The 14,252-nt window shown below is 45.2% G+C and overlaps 1 protein-coding gene across 1 annotated transcript; it reads left to right on the top strand.

Annotated features, from left to right (window-relative positions):
- The first annotated feature begins 145 nt into the window (after positions 1–145).
- Positions 146–14,042, top strand: LOC129831250 (flotillin-1). The gene is made up of 13 exons (XM_055894450.1): positions 146–319; positions 965–1,027; positions 1,375–1,450; positions 1,586–1,676; positions 2,238–2,381; positions 6,984–7,103; positions 7,250–7,345; positions 8,694–8,846; positions 9,081–9,262; positions 9,507–9,552; positions 9,918–10,055; positions 10,276–10,440; positions 11,026–14,042. The coding sequence occupies exons 2-13, from the start codon at positions 985–987 to the stop codon at positions 11,044–11,046; spliced, it is 1,275 nt and encodes a 424-aa protein (XP_055750425.1). The 5' UTR covers positions 146–319; positions 965–984; the 3' UTR covers positions 11,047–14,042.
- The last annotated feature ends 210 nt before the right edge of the window (positions 14,043–14,252 follow it).

The following is a 14,252-nucleotide window of genomic DNA, read 5'->3' as shown; positions in this document are numbered from 1 at the left end:
AAAGAGCATAAATTCTATACTTTTGTTAATCTAGCTAAGTAATTCGATATTGTATCCTAAATACTGAAGTATTTCACACTGATCATTGAATGAAATTCAATTCACCACCGCAACACCAGATGGCGACAGCACATTTTGTAATGGGCGTGAGACGATGGATGGACGCTTTTGACGGGAAGGGCTATAACAGGACAAACGCTTCATATTTGCATACAGTCATTGGACAGACGATAGCAAGAATAACGCTGCTATTTTGAGAGCAAAAAAATTCTATACATCTATACATTTGCATTCTGCATTAGTTCATTCTGTCAAATTGGTAAGTGAATGGGACATACTTCGCCTAATCTTTCGATTGATTTGATTCGTCTCGGATTGCAATGTATGTAAACAGCAGTGGGGTCTGGCAAAAAGGATAGTGGAATTGGACATATTTGTATCATTTCGTAACGAGTTGCTACACCCTTGCATGTTTTATTTATATCCCATTTGCATGTGTGCTGATACATTTGTTGATACATATATGAGCTTGTCTTTCTATGCTCTTTATCAGCAAAATGTCCTGAGTGATGATGCGCAACATTTACGCAAATTAAATTAGATGCCAGTGTTGTCTCGAGAACTTTCTCAAGGCTCCTGTCCCCTTGGATTTTCACGGAGAAGATCACAATAGTTCTAATACTGACTACCAGCTCAAATTCGGATTAAATATTAATTGAAATATAGAAAACGTTTAGTCGCATTTGTTACTTACAGTAGCTATATGAAATTATTATTAGGCCTACTGTACAGATTTCAGTCAAAGCTGTCAAGCATGACTGATGAGTTAAGCTATAAATGCTTGAGCAATAGGCCAATGCACGAATCTTAAGTAGCCCGCTGTCAGGCCCATTGCCAAGCATTGAAGCTTGGTATATGAAATTGTTGAATTAAATTGTGTGTGTGTTGTTTTTTGGCTTTCTAGAATCTGAGGGAGAAAAAAACATGTTCTACACATGTGGTCCAAATGAGGCTATGGTGGTGTCAGGTCCATTCTCTAATCAATACAATTCTATTCTCCATTTACAAACATATTACATTAAAGAGCTGTAAGATGGTAGTAATACTCTCATGCGTATCTCACCATCCTTTCGCTCTCTCGCTCTCCCTCTCCCCCTCTCGCTCTCCCTCTCTCGCTCTCCCCCTCTCGCTCTCCCTCTCTCGCTCTCGCTCTCTCGCTCTCCCTCTCTCCCTCTCTCGCTCTACTGCTCTCGCTCGCTCTCTCCCTCTCTCGCGCTCCCTCTCTCGCTCTCCTGCTCTCTCTCGCTCTCCCTCTCCCTCGCTCGCTCTCCCTCTCTCGCTCTCCCTCTCCCCATCTCGCTCTCTGTTTCTCAGGGCTCTGCCGTTCTCCTCCAGTAATGATTTCTGGAGGCAGAGTGTTTGTGCTTCCCTGTGTTCAGAAGATCCAGAGGTGTGATCTCTTTTCCTGTTCATGTCTGCAAACACATATATTGGCCGTGCGTTGCCATTTGCCATTATTTTTGGGATATCATACTACAGCATTGTGGAATGACTAATATCCCTCCTTTCCTCTCCTCTCTCCCAGGATCTCCCTGAACACTCTGACGCTGAACGTGAAGAGTGATAAAGTCTACACCCGGCATGGGGTTCCCATCTCGGTCACTGGTATTGCCCAGGTTTGTCTCTCCATCTTTCTCTGTCTCCATTTCTTCCTGCGCCAATGGAACTGCACTATTCTGTTACATCACTTTTAAGCCTTGTATCAATGACCGCAGCACAGCTGTGCTAAAAAGTGTACCTCCACAATCAGGTGGGCAATAATGGCCCTAGTTTTGAACACAAATGTAAAGGCTCTCTTTAAGTAAGTTGGTATCAAGTAGCTAATTAAAACATGCCAACTGTTTTGCTTATATCATTCATTTATACACTGGTATTAAATGATTCAATTCCTTACTCGCTTGTGCTTTGGACAGAACTGAGTAACCTTGCCTGTTGGAGTGTTAGTACAACTACTACTGCTGTGTAGTCGGGTAGTATACAGCAGATGCTTCTGTTTGTTTAGCAATGTGCACACCTGAGTCATGCTCATTAATCACCAACAACAGACTAAAACAGGGAGGGACTACCTGAACTTGCTCATAAAATGCACATTTTCGTTTTCTGTTTCAAAACATTTAAAAATATTTTCGGTTGCGTGCCCTAATGAACTATTAACCTGTGTGCTCTCCTCCCTCCAGATGAAGATCCAGGGGCAGAACAAGCAGATGCTGGCCGCAGCCTGTCAGATGTTCATGGGGAAGTCGGAGGGCGAGATCGCCCAAATCGCCCTGGAGACGCTGGAGGGTCACCAGAGGGCCATTATTGCCCATCTGACTGTGGAGGTAAACTTGACCTTTTTAGCACAGCTGTGCTGCAGTCGTTGGTACAAGGCGAAGCCGAGTACCTGCCGAGTACCCAATCACAATGCTTGTTTTGACCAACCTGTTGTAGAACATCTGTTTTTCAAGATGTATCAGGCTACATTATATCAGCTCACTCATTTTAGTGCAATATAGAAACATTTCGGCACTATTTGCCTTCTTCATGGTTGCATGAGGTGAACTGGATAGCACCCTTACTGGCCACATCCACAGTTACAGATAAACAAACAGCACATTATAGCAGATCACTGGTTTCAATGCTTTAAAGCCATGACCAAACCCAAGAGCTATGGCCAGAGATACACTCCCCTACCCATTTATCTGGACAGTGAAGCTAAAACTTTTAATTTGGCCCCATACTCCAGCATTTTGGATTTGAGATCAATTGTTTAATATGAGGCGACAGTACATAATGTCACCTTTTATTAGAGGGTATTTTTGTATGTACACTAGCTTGAGAAACAGACGCCTCACAGGCTCTCAATTGGCAGCTTGATTAAATAGTACGCACAAAACACCAGTCTCAACGTCAAAAGTGAAGAGGGGACTCCGGGATGCTGGCCTTCTAGGCAGAGTTCCTCTGTCCAGTGTCTGTGTTCTTTTGCCCATCTTAATCTTTTCTTTTTATTTGGCCAGTTTGAGATATGGCCTTTTCTTTGCAACTCTGCCTAGAAGGCCAGCATCCCGGAGTCACCTCTTCACTGTTGACATTGGGACTGGTATTTTGCGGGTACTATTTAATGAAGCTGCCAGTTGAGGACTTGTGAGGAGTCTGTTTCTCAAACTAGACACTCTAATGTACTTGTCCTCTTGCTCAGTTGTGCACCGGGGCCTCCCACTCCTCTTTCTATTCTGGTTAGAGCCAGTTTGCGCTGTTCTGTGAAGGGAGTAGTACACAGCATTGTACGAGATCTTCAGTAACTTGGCAGTTTCTCGCATGGAATAGACTTCATTTCTCAGAACAAGAATAGACTGATGAGTTTCAGAAGAAATTACTTTGGTTCTAGTAATTTACAACATTAACAATGTCTACACTGTATTTCTGATCAATATGATGTTATTTTAAAGGACAAAAAATGTGCTTTTCTATTCAAAAACAAGGATATTTCTAAGTGACCCCAAACTTTTGAACGGTAGTGTATGTACCATATGCAAAACAGCACATTGCATGTTAGAAATGGCTTGTGACATACCATAACAAACAGACCAAAATAAACAGACCAAAATAAACAGACCAAAATAAACAGACCAAAATAAACAGACCATAAACAGACCATATCAAACAGACCATATGTAACGGCTGTCGTAGTCGTTCTCCTCCTCAGACGAGGAGGAGCATGGATCGGACCAAGATGCGGATTGGTAAGTATTCATGTTTTAATGGGAAAACAACAAACACTACAAAATACAACAACCGTGATTAACCTGAAACAGTCCTGTGTGGCCCAAACACTGACACAGGAACAAACACCCACAAAACACAAGTGAAACCCTGGCTGCCTTAGTATTACTCTCAATCAGGGACAACGATTCACAGCTGTCTCTGATTGAGAATCATACCAGGCCGAACACAAAATCCCAACATAGAAAATCAAACCTAGACCAACCCACCCAACTCACGCCCTGACCAACTAAAACAAATACATAACAAAGGAAAACAGGTCAGGAACGTGACAGAATCCCCCCCTTAAGGTGCGAACTCCGGGCGCACCAGCACAAAGTCTAGGGGAGGGTCTGGGTGGGCGTCTGTCCACGGTGGCGGCTCTGGCGCTGGTCGTGGTCCCCACCCCACCATAGTCAACCCCCGCTTCCGTGGCCTCCTCCCAATATTCACCCTCCATGTCAATCCCACTATTCCAAAGGGCAGTAACAGACTGAGGGGTAGCACCTGACCGAGGGGTAGCACCTGACCGAGGGGTAGCACCTGACCGAGGGGTAGCACCTGACCGAGGGGTAGCACCTGACCGAGGGGTAGCACCTGACCGAGGGGCAGCACCAGGATAAGGGGCAGCACCAGGATAAGGGGCAGCACCAGGATAAGGGGCAGCACCAGGATAAGGGGCAGCACCAGGATAAGGGGCAGCACCAGGATAAGGGGCAGCTCCGGACTGAGGGACTGCAGCTCCTGACTGGGTGGCAGCTCCGGACTGAGTGGCAGCTCCGGACTGGGTGGCAGCTCCGGACTGGGTGGCAGCTCCGGACTGGGTGGCAGCTCATGACTGGGTGGCAGCTCATGACTGGAGGGCAGCTCATAACTGTAGGGCAGCTCATAACTGTAGGGCAGCTCATGACTGTAGGGCAGCTCATGACTGTAGGGCAGCTCCTGACTGGCTGGCGGCTCTGGCAGCTCCTGACTGGCTGGCGGCTCTGGCAGCTCCTGACTGGCTGGCGGCTCTGGCAGCTCCTGACTGACGGACGGCTCTAGCGGCTCCTGACTGACGGACGGCTCTAATGGCTCGGGACAGACGGGCGGCTCTAATGGCTCGTGGCAGACGGATGGCTCAGACGGCGCTGGGCAGACGGATGGCTCAGACGGCGCTGGGCAGACGGATGGCTCAGACGGCGCTGGGCAGACGGATGGCTCAGACGGCGCTGGGCAGACGGATGGCTCAGACGGCGCTGGGCAGACGGATGGCTCAGACGGCGCTGGGCAGACGGATGGCTCAGACGGCGCTGGGCAGACGAGCAGTGCAGGCGGCGTTGGGCAGACGGACGACTCTGACCCGCTGAGGCGCACAGTAGGCCTGGTGCGTGGTGCCGGAACTGGTGGTACCGGACTGGAGACACGCACCTCAAGGCTAGTGCGGGGAGCAGGAACAGGGCACACTGGACTCTCGATGCGCACTATAGGCCTGGTGCGTGGTACCGGCACTGGTGGTACTGGGCTGAGGGCACGCACCTCAGGGCGAGTGCGGGGAGAAGGAACAGTGCGTACAGGGCTCTCAGGACGCACAGGAGGCTTGGTGCGTGGTGCCGGAACTGGAGGCACTGGGCTGGAGACACGCACCACAGGGAGAGTGCGTGGAGGAGGAACAGGGCTCTGGAAACGCACTGGAAGCCTGGTGCGTGGAGTAGGCACTGGTGGTACTGGGCTGGGGCGGGGAGGTGGCGCCGGAAATACCGGACCATGCAGGCGTACTGGCTCCCTTGAGCATTGAGCCTGCCCAACCTTACCTGGCTGAATGCTCTCCGTCGCCCGACCAGTGCGGGGAGGTGGAATAACCCGCACCGGGCTATGTAGGCGAACCGGGGACACCATGCGTAAAGCTGGTGCCATGTAAGCCGGCCCAAGGAGACGTACTGGAGGCCATATATGAAGAGCCGGCTTCATGGCACTTGGCTCAATGCCCAATCTAGCCCTCCCAGTGCGGGGAGGTGGAATAACCCGCACCGGGCTATGAACACGTACAGGAGACACCGTGCGCTCTACTGCGTAACACGGTGTCTGCCCGTACTCCCGCTCTCCACAGTTAGCCTGGGAAGTGGGCGCAGGTCTCCTACCTGCCCTCGGCCCACTACCTCTTAGCCACCCCCCAAGAAATTTTTGGGTGAGCCTCTCGGGCTTCCAGCCGCTCTGCCTTGCTTTCGCCTCATAATACCTCCTCTCCGCTTTGGGGCGGCGACACTCCACTGGCTCTGCCCAGGGTCCTTTACCTTCTAGGATTTCCTCCCAAGTCCATTCCTCTTTTCCCCATTGCTGTTGTTCTTGCCTTCCTTCTCCAATCCGCTTGGTCCTGTTATGGTGGGTGTTTCTGTAACGGCTGTCGTAGTCGTTCTCCTCCTCAGACGAGGAGGAGCATGGATCGGACCAAGATGCGGATTGGTAAGTATTCATGTTTTAATGGGAAAACAACAAACACTACAAAATACAACAACCAACAACCGTGACTAACCTGAAACAGTCCTGTGTGGCCCAAACACTGACACAGGAACAAACACCCACAAAACACAAGTGAAACCCTGGCTGCCTTAGTATGACTCTCAATCAGGGACAACGATTCACAGCTGTCTCTGATTGAGAATCATACCAGGCCGAACACAAAATCCCAACATAGAAAATCAAACCTAGACCAACCCACCCAACTCACGCCCTGACCAACTAAAACAAATACATAACAAAGGAAAACAGGTCAGGAACGTGACACCATAACAAACAGACCATAAACAGACCAAAACAAACTTACTATAACAAACAGACCAAAACAAATGGACCATAAACAGACTATAGCAAACAGATAATAAACAGATCATAACAAACAGACCACAAACAGACCATAACAAACAGACCATAAACAGACCATAACAAACAGACCATAAACAGACCATAACAAACAGACCACAAACAGACCATAAAAAACCATACCAAAACAAACAGACCATAACAAACAACAAATCAAACTGTTTTATATATTTACAGTCGAACCATAGTCATATGGAAATCTATTTCTGGCTATGTGCTCAACTACATAGTAACATGTTGGAGAGGGAGCACTGCATCTTTTCATTGTCAAATGAAGGTATATCAACATAGGCCCTAACTCTGTTATTTCCCCCCCCCATCAGGAGATCTATAGGGACCGTAAGAAGTTCTCGGAGGAGGTGTTCAAGGTGGCCTCGTCCGACCTGGTCAACATGGGCATCAGCGTGGTCAGCTACACGCTCAAAGACGTTCACGATGACCAGGTGTGCTTTCTCTCTCTACTTTCAATGGAGACTACATTTTTTGCAGCTGCTCCAATACTAGGTAAACAATGGACACTAGATGGATGCCAGGTAAATAATCGACCCTAAACTAAAAGCATGTTGTTGTCTTCCTCTCTGTGGTTCAGGACTACCTCCACTCCCTGGGGAAATCCAGGACCGCCCAGGTGCAGAAAGACGCGCGCATCGGAGAGGCCCAGTTCAAGAGGGATGCTGTGATCAGGGTGAGACACCTCTCCCTTCTCTCTGGTCTCTCATTCTTTCTACCTTCTCTTCTTCAACCCAAAACAGCACATACCTTGCTCTTGTTTATTTCGGAGTTCACCATCATATTTTCTTTTGCTTGGTTTTCCTTATCCGTTCTTACTTGATTTGTTTTATTTTGGGGGGGTAGACCAACTTTAATATTGCAGATAGATTGTAGTTTCCATCAATGTAATTGTCTGCATAATTTACAATCCCCCATATATATATATATATATATATAGAAATATATATACATAGATCTCTCCTTCCAGACTCACATTAAGCATCTCCAATCCAAAATTAAATCTAGAATCGGCATCCTATTTCGCAACAAAGCATCCTTCACTCAAACTGCCAAACATACTCTCGTAAAACTGACCATCCTACCGATCCTTGACTTCGGTGATGTCATTTACAAAATAGCCTCCAACACTCTACTCAGCAAATTGGGGACAGTCTATCACGGTGCCATCCGTTTTGTCACCAAAGCCCCATATACTACCCACCACTGCGACCTGTATGCTCTCGTTAGCTGGCCCTCGCTTCATATTCGTCGCCAAACCCACTGGCTCCAGGTCATCTATAAGTCTTTGCTAGGTAAATCCCCGACTTATCTCAGCTCACTGGTCACCATAGCAGCACCCACCCGTAGCACGCGCTCCAGCAGGTATATTTCACTGGTCACCCCCAAAGTCAATTCCTACTTTGGCCGCCTTTCCTTCCAGTTCTCTGCTGCCAATGACTGGAACGAACTGCAAAAATCACTGAAGATGGAGACTCATACATCCCTCACTAGCTTTAAGCACCAGCTGTCAGAGCAGCTCACAGATCACTGCACCTGTACATAGCCCATCTGTTAATAGCCCATCCAACTACCTTATCCCCATACTGTTATTTATTTTATTTATTTTTCTCATTTGCACCCCAGTATCTCTACTTGCACACTCATCTTCTGCACATCTATCACTCCAGTGTTTAATTGCTAAATTGTAATTATTTTACCGCTATGGCCTATTTATTGCCTTACCTCCCTTATCTTACCTCATTGGCACACACGGTATATAGACTTTTTTGATTGTATTATTGACTGTACGTTTGTTTATCCCATGTGTAACTCTGTGTTGTTGTTTGTGTCGCACTGCTTTGCTTTATCTTGGCCAGGTCGCAGTTGTAAATGAGAACTTGTTCTCAACTGGCCTACCTGGTTAAATAAAGGTGAAATGAATAGATACATTACTTTTCTCTTTCCTGGTACTCCATCTCAACCTTTCCTTCTCCAAACTCCTCTTGTTTCTTTTTTTCCCCTCTCTCTGTCTCTCTCTGTAGGAGGCCCATGCCATGCAGGAGAAGATCTCAGCCCAGTATGTAAATGAGATCCAGATGGCCAAGGCTCAGAGGGACTATGAGCTGAAGAAAGCATCCTATGACATCGAAGTCAACACCAAGAAGGCGGAGTCCGAGATGGCCTACCAGCTACAGGTATGTCCATGATATTACAATAAGACATGGATGTATTGTATTGCACAACCAATCTCGTTATTTGTTTGTTCTCAAAATGGAAAGCAGCTCACCAAACCAATTGAAATAAAACAACACAAAAGTAAAACACAGAATATTCAAAAAAATATATCAAGGTCAAAGATAACCTCTTAAAAATGGTCATAAAGATCGCTACTGAGATCTTGGTCTTCCCGTTTGAACCCTCCCTGTCAGGTGGCCAAGACCAAGCAGCGCATCGAGGAGGAGAAGATGCAGGTCAAGGTGGTGGAGCGCTCTCAGCAGATCATGCTCCAGGAGCAGGAGATCACCCGCAAGGAGAAGGAGCTGGAGGCTAAGGTCAAGAAGCCCGCTGAGGCCGAGAGATACCGCCTGGAGAAGCTGGCCGAGGCCCAGCGGTGAGTAACAGCCACAGGGTCTCCAAATGACCTTTCACAAATTATATATTGTATTTTGTGAAAGATGTATTGCATAGATAATGAAAATATACTAGATAATGAATGCGTTCTATGGAGTATGAGACAGACAAAAAAAACACATATACAAACTATACTGAATATGTACAATGTACTATATCCGTACTGTATACCTCACTGGCCAACCAATGTGTAGGAGATCAAATAAATGTTTCTCTTCCCACAGTGCACAGCTCATCATGGAGGCAGAGGCTGAAGCAGAGTCCATTAGGGTGAGTGAGCATCACATTGTTCGAGACAGATTCTGAAAACTACATTGTTATTATAGGACTGTTACTGTTCCAAGCTTGTTTTACCCCTAAAATCAGCTCATTCTTGTGTCTGTGACTCATATAAGCAGAGAGAACTTTAATGGTAATAGGAGAAGTCCATGTTCACCACACTCAAGCCATTTTGCTTGTTCCATCAATACTACTAAATATTGCAGTTAACTTACGATAAGTTACACCCAAGGAAGCTGGAACAACATAGTATGACCGTCATAACAAAATGTTCTTCTCTCTCTCTCTCTCTCTCTCTCTCTCTCTCTCTCTCTCTTCTCTCTCTTCTCTCTCTTCTCTCTCTCTCTCTCTCTCAGATTAAGGGAGATGCGGAGGCCTTTGCTGTGGAGGCGAAGGGGAGAGCCGAGGCAGAGCAGATGGCCAAGAAGGCCGAAGCCTTCCAGCAGTACAAGGAGGGAGCCATGGTGGACATGCTGCTGGAGCAACTACCACTAGTGAGAAACAAACCTTTGAAGAGACGGAGCTCAAATACACATATGAGATGTGCGCGTTTAACGATCGCGTAAAATCCTGCATTGAATCGAAGATATGCATGAAAAAGTCATAACACTGATAGAAAGTTAGTTTGTACACATAGTTGTAGAGCCCAAAATCGGATCACCGGGCATAGAAACTGGATGGACACCTCTCGTATGTGCCTGTGCCCTCCTCTAGATGGCGGAAGAGATCAGCAGGCCTCTGGCGCAGGCTCAGAAGATCACCATGATATCCAGCGGCGGCGGCGAGGTGGGCGCGGCCAAGCTCACAGGGGAGGTGCTAGACATCATGACCCGCCTACCAGCGGCGGTGGAGAAACTGACCGGAATCAACATCTCACAGGTAAGACGGCCTAACCAACGATGTGTGTGATGTATTATATTACAAAATGACTTCTATTTGTCTGCGTAACAACATTCTCAGTTGGTCTCCAATTAATTATACCAGTTGTTACCCCCCAAAATGATAATAATAATGCTTTATTGTCACATACACCGGAGAGGTGCAGTGAAATGTGTTGTTTTGCGAGGTCCGTCATGGTAGTACAGCGCCCTCGGAGCAAATTAGGTTTAAGTGCCTAACTCAAGGATATATCAACAGATCGGGTACTCGAACCAGTGACCTTTCAGCTACTGGCCCAACGCTCTAGAGTTATATTTCACAGGATAGGATATATGAATAACTTGCCAGATAACTGTGACAAACACGCATGTACATGTATAACTCTTCATTTGACGGTTTATGAAGTGCTAAAGGTTAATATGTGTCATCGTAAGTATCATGTACAAGATAGTATATCATGCCAATTGCAGGTTAGTAATGTTTGTATTGTTGGTAAACCTAGTTGGCTAGCTCACTGATCCTACTTTGTGAATCCTTACTCCTTCATTTTCTCCCTCTCTCTCAACCTGTCCCTCCATCCTCTAGGTGGCGACTCGTATGGGCTGAGGAGAGGCTCCGGGTGCTCAGGTAGACCTCTGATCATACCCCTGCCTGGCTGTAGTGTCTGCGTATGTGTCTACTGTTACAGCCTTACCTTCATCCCCTCAAGGATGTTATACCAACGATATATCTGTTTCTGTGATCAACCCTTTCTATCGATCCCCTCTTCTTTCCATGTGTCTTAGTGCCCCTTTTCTCTGCCTATCTCACCTTTCACCTCTAACCCGTTTTCTATTTGGCCCTGGATTCCTCCTCCTAACTGCCTGTGTCCACTGCCTTGCTGCCAAACCCTAAGTGCATCTTAACTGGCGAGTTCAATGCAAGCGCGCAATCAACTCGTCCCATCCAGTGTTGTCATTCGCAGCGCTCGGTCTTGCTCATCAGAAGAAAAGGGGACCTGACCAAATCCATGTTTCAGTCTATCATTGTTTTTAATGTTACTGGTTGTCGTTTTAGTCTGACAAAATGTAATTGGTTAAGGGAAAATGTCATGGCTCTGTTGGCACTAAGTTTGAGTTACAATGAATGTAAAAAATATTCACCATTCAAAGTATCCAATATTCTAATCTATACCTGCAAAGGCTCTTGGGAGAAGTAGTCTGAATAGGCCAGTCAACTCAACTGTTGTTTCTCAATATATTATTATTTTCTATGGATTTCTATCTGCGAAATGTGTGCTTTCCCATTGATGTGTGTCTACAGTCACTATTACCACACGTAACTTGCGTGTTTTTGATGTTGTTTTCGTTGTACTTTCTACATCGCTCACAACTGAGTTATCCTATTTAATCGATATTCGTTAGAAAGGACCTTTTAGTCAAGCAGATTATGTAGCAGTTCTCACAAATGTGACTTGCATTACTTTTGTCCAGAGTGCTAGGGGACTGGTTTACTGCACTGTTATAGCTGTCAAAATGTAATATGACGTTATAACCATGGAATTATTGCACATCCGCCTAACGCTACGTACTGTAATGTCAAGTTGTACTATTTATGTTAACTGAGATGTACTGTTAGCATTGAAGCTACACAACGGAAATAGCAGCTGTGATAATGAATAACAAAGGGAGTAATTTTCAGTTAGAAAAATGTTGATTGTCGTCAGAAGGAGAGGAGGTGTCATGTAAAAAGAAGAAATTCTGAAAGCATGTTTTCTCTTTTTGGGAACCTTTTGCAGCCCAAACTAAAGCTAGCTGTGTCGTATTGTACTACTAATAGACATAACTACTAATGGACATAATAGCATGATATACAAGCATTGAGTACATGGCACATACAGAGTATACATCCATTGTTGCCCTCAGAACAGCCTCATTTCATCGCGGCATGGACTCTACAAGTTGTTGAAAGCATTCCACAGGGAGGCTGGCCCATGTTGACTCAAATGCTTATCACAGTTGTGTCAAGTTGGCTGTATGTATTTTGGCTGGTGGACCATTCTTGATACACACGGGAAACTTTTGAGTGTGAAAAACCCAGCAGCGTTGCAGTTCTTGACACAAACCGGTGCACCTGGCACCTACTACCATACCTCGTTCAAATGCACTTACAGTTTTTTGTCTTGCCCATTCACCCTCTGAATGGCACACATACACAATCCATGTCTCAATTGTCTCAAGGCTTAAAAATCCTCCCATTCATCTACACTGATTGAAGTGGATTTAATGAGTGACATCAATAAGGGATCATAGCTTTCACCTGGATTCACCTGGTCAGTCTATGTCAAGGAAAGAGCAGGTGTTCCTAATGTTTTGTATACTCACTGCATTTCACCAGAGGAAAGGCAAGTGGTCATTCCTCATCCCTGTATGCATTGGCTGGTGCAATCAAGTTTCCCCTCTGGGGGATTAATAAAGTACTATCTTATCTTATCATTCAATCAATGTCTCAGATCAGTATGTTCAATGGAAATCATCCAGATAGCATAGCGTGCTAGCCCTGTGTGTCTCATGGCATTGTAGGGTCTAGTGAGATGACTGATTCAGTATAGGAAGTAAGGCTGACAACCAACTTGCCTTATCCCCCACACACTGTCACACTTGACCTCATCGTCACCACACAAGATTGCGTCTTATGTACTGATGATGTTACACAGAATAGTCTGTAATTTAATTGTATATTTCATTTCATAGATTTTTTGTTGTATTTATTTATGTTTTTTTTTTAAATGTAATTTGTCAGGAGCCTGAATGCATGACCCATAACAGGTACTACTGCTATGGATAAGTAACCAAACCAGAGACTGAACCAGAGGTTCAAAATATGGCCAAAGCATCAAAATAAGGGATATTTTGGATGTTGTAATTACTGTAGAAATGCCTCTACAGGACCTGTTTTAGTGAAGTATTTTAAGATGTGTGTTCAATTTAGCTTGAAACATGTTATACTGTACTCAAAGATAAGAAAATCTTATCTAAAATCAGCCATTTATGTCAAGTTGTCACATTTATCATCACATTTATACTCTTAAGAACCTTCTGAGCTCAGCTCTTGGCCTGGCTTTGTCAAAAAGGGTTTACCTTCAGTTGCATCACAATACAAGAGTAATCAAACCTCCTTATCCTGACTAACACAATGTTACCCTGTTTCTGTGTTGCATCTTACTATAACCAGGACAATCTACTTTAATGGTTCTCTTGTTTTACCAAGAAATAATACCAATAGTTGCTTATTATATATTCTTAAATGGCTTGTTTCAGTGAAAACCAAACCAAGCTTGGGAAAAAGTTACTTACTATACATTTCATGAAAATAATGAGATGAATTCCATGGCAAGCAGATTGTATCCAGGACTGGTTTCATGTCGTTTTCTTTGAGTTATATTAGAAGTGTGTTGTTTACTTTGTTTTTGAAGACTTGCCAAAATTGTAATGTGTCTCTGTATTGTTTTCAAATTGCTGTGCACTGGTGTCATGAGGAACCTTAGACATTTGTATTTTGTAGGAAACATATACCCTTAAATTATATCAAATACAGAATTCCTTTGATTCCATTAACCACAACCCTCGTCTTCTTTGGTGTGTGTGTGTAGGAAGGTTGTGAAATGGGCATGGCACAGGGGACATGGTATGGGAAATTAGTGTCCCAAACACAATAACCTAGCAAACACAATATTCTATTTTATTTCAATGTATAATTTACCTGTGTACTGTACATTGATACAATACCTTCAAACTGACTGGCCACAGCATGCAGGAAAAGGTGAATCGGAC

The sequence above is a fragment of the Salvelinus fontinalis genome, chromosome 32 (genome assembly GCF_029448725.1).
Source record: "Salvelinus fontinalis isolate EN_2023a chromosome 32, ASM2944872v1, whole genome shotgun sequence".
Lineage (NCBI taxonomy): Eukaryota > Metazoa > Chordata > Actinopteri > Salmoniformes > Salmonidae > Salvelinus > Salvelinus fontinalis.
The sequence above is the reverse complement of the archived record's forward strand: the minus strand, read 5'-3'. Positions and strand labels throughout refer to the sequence as shown.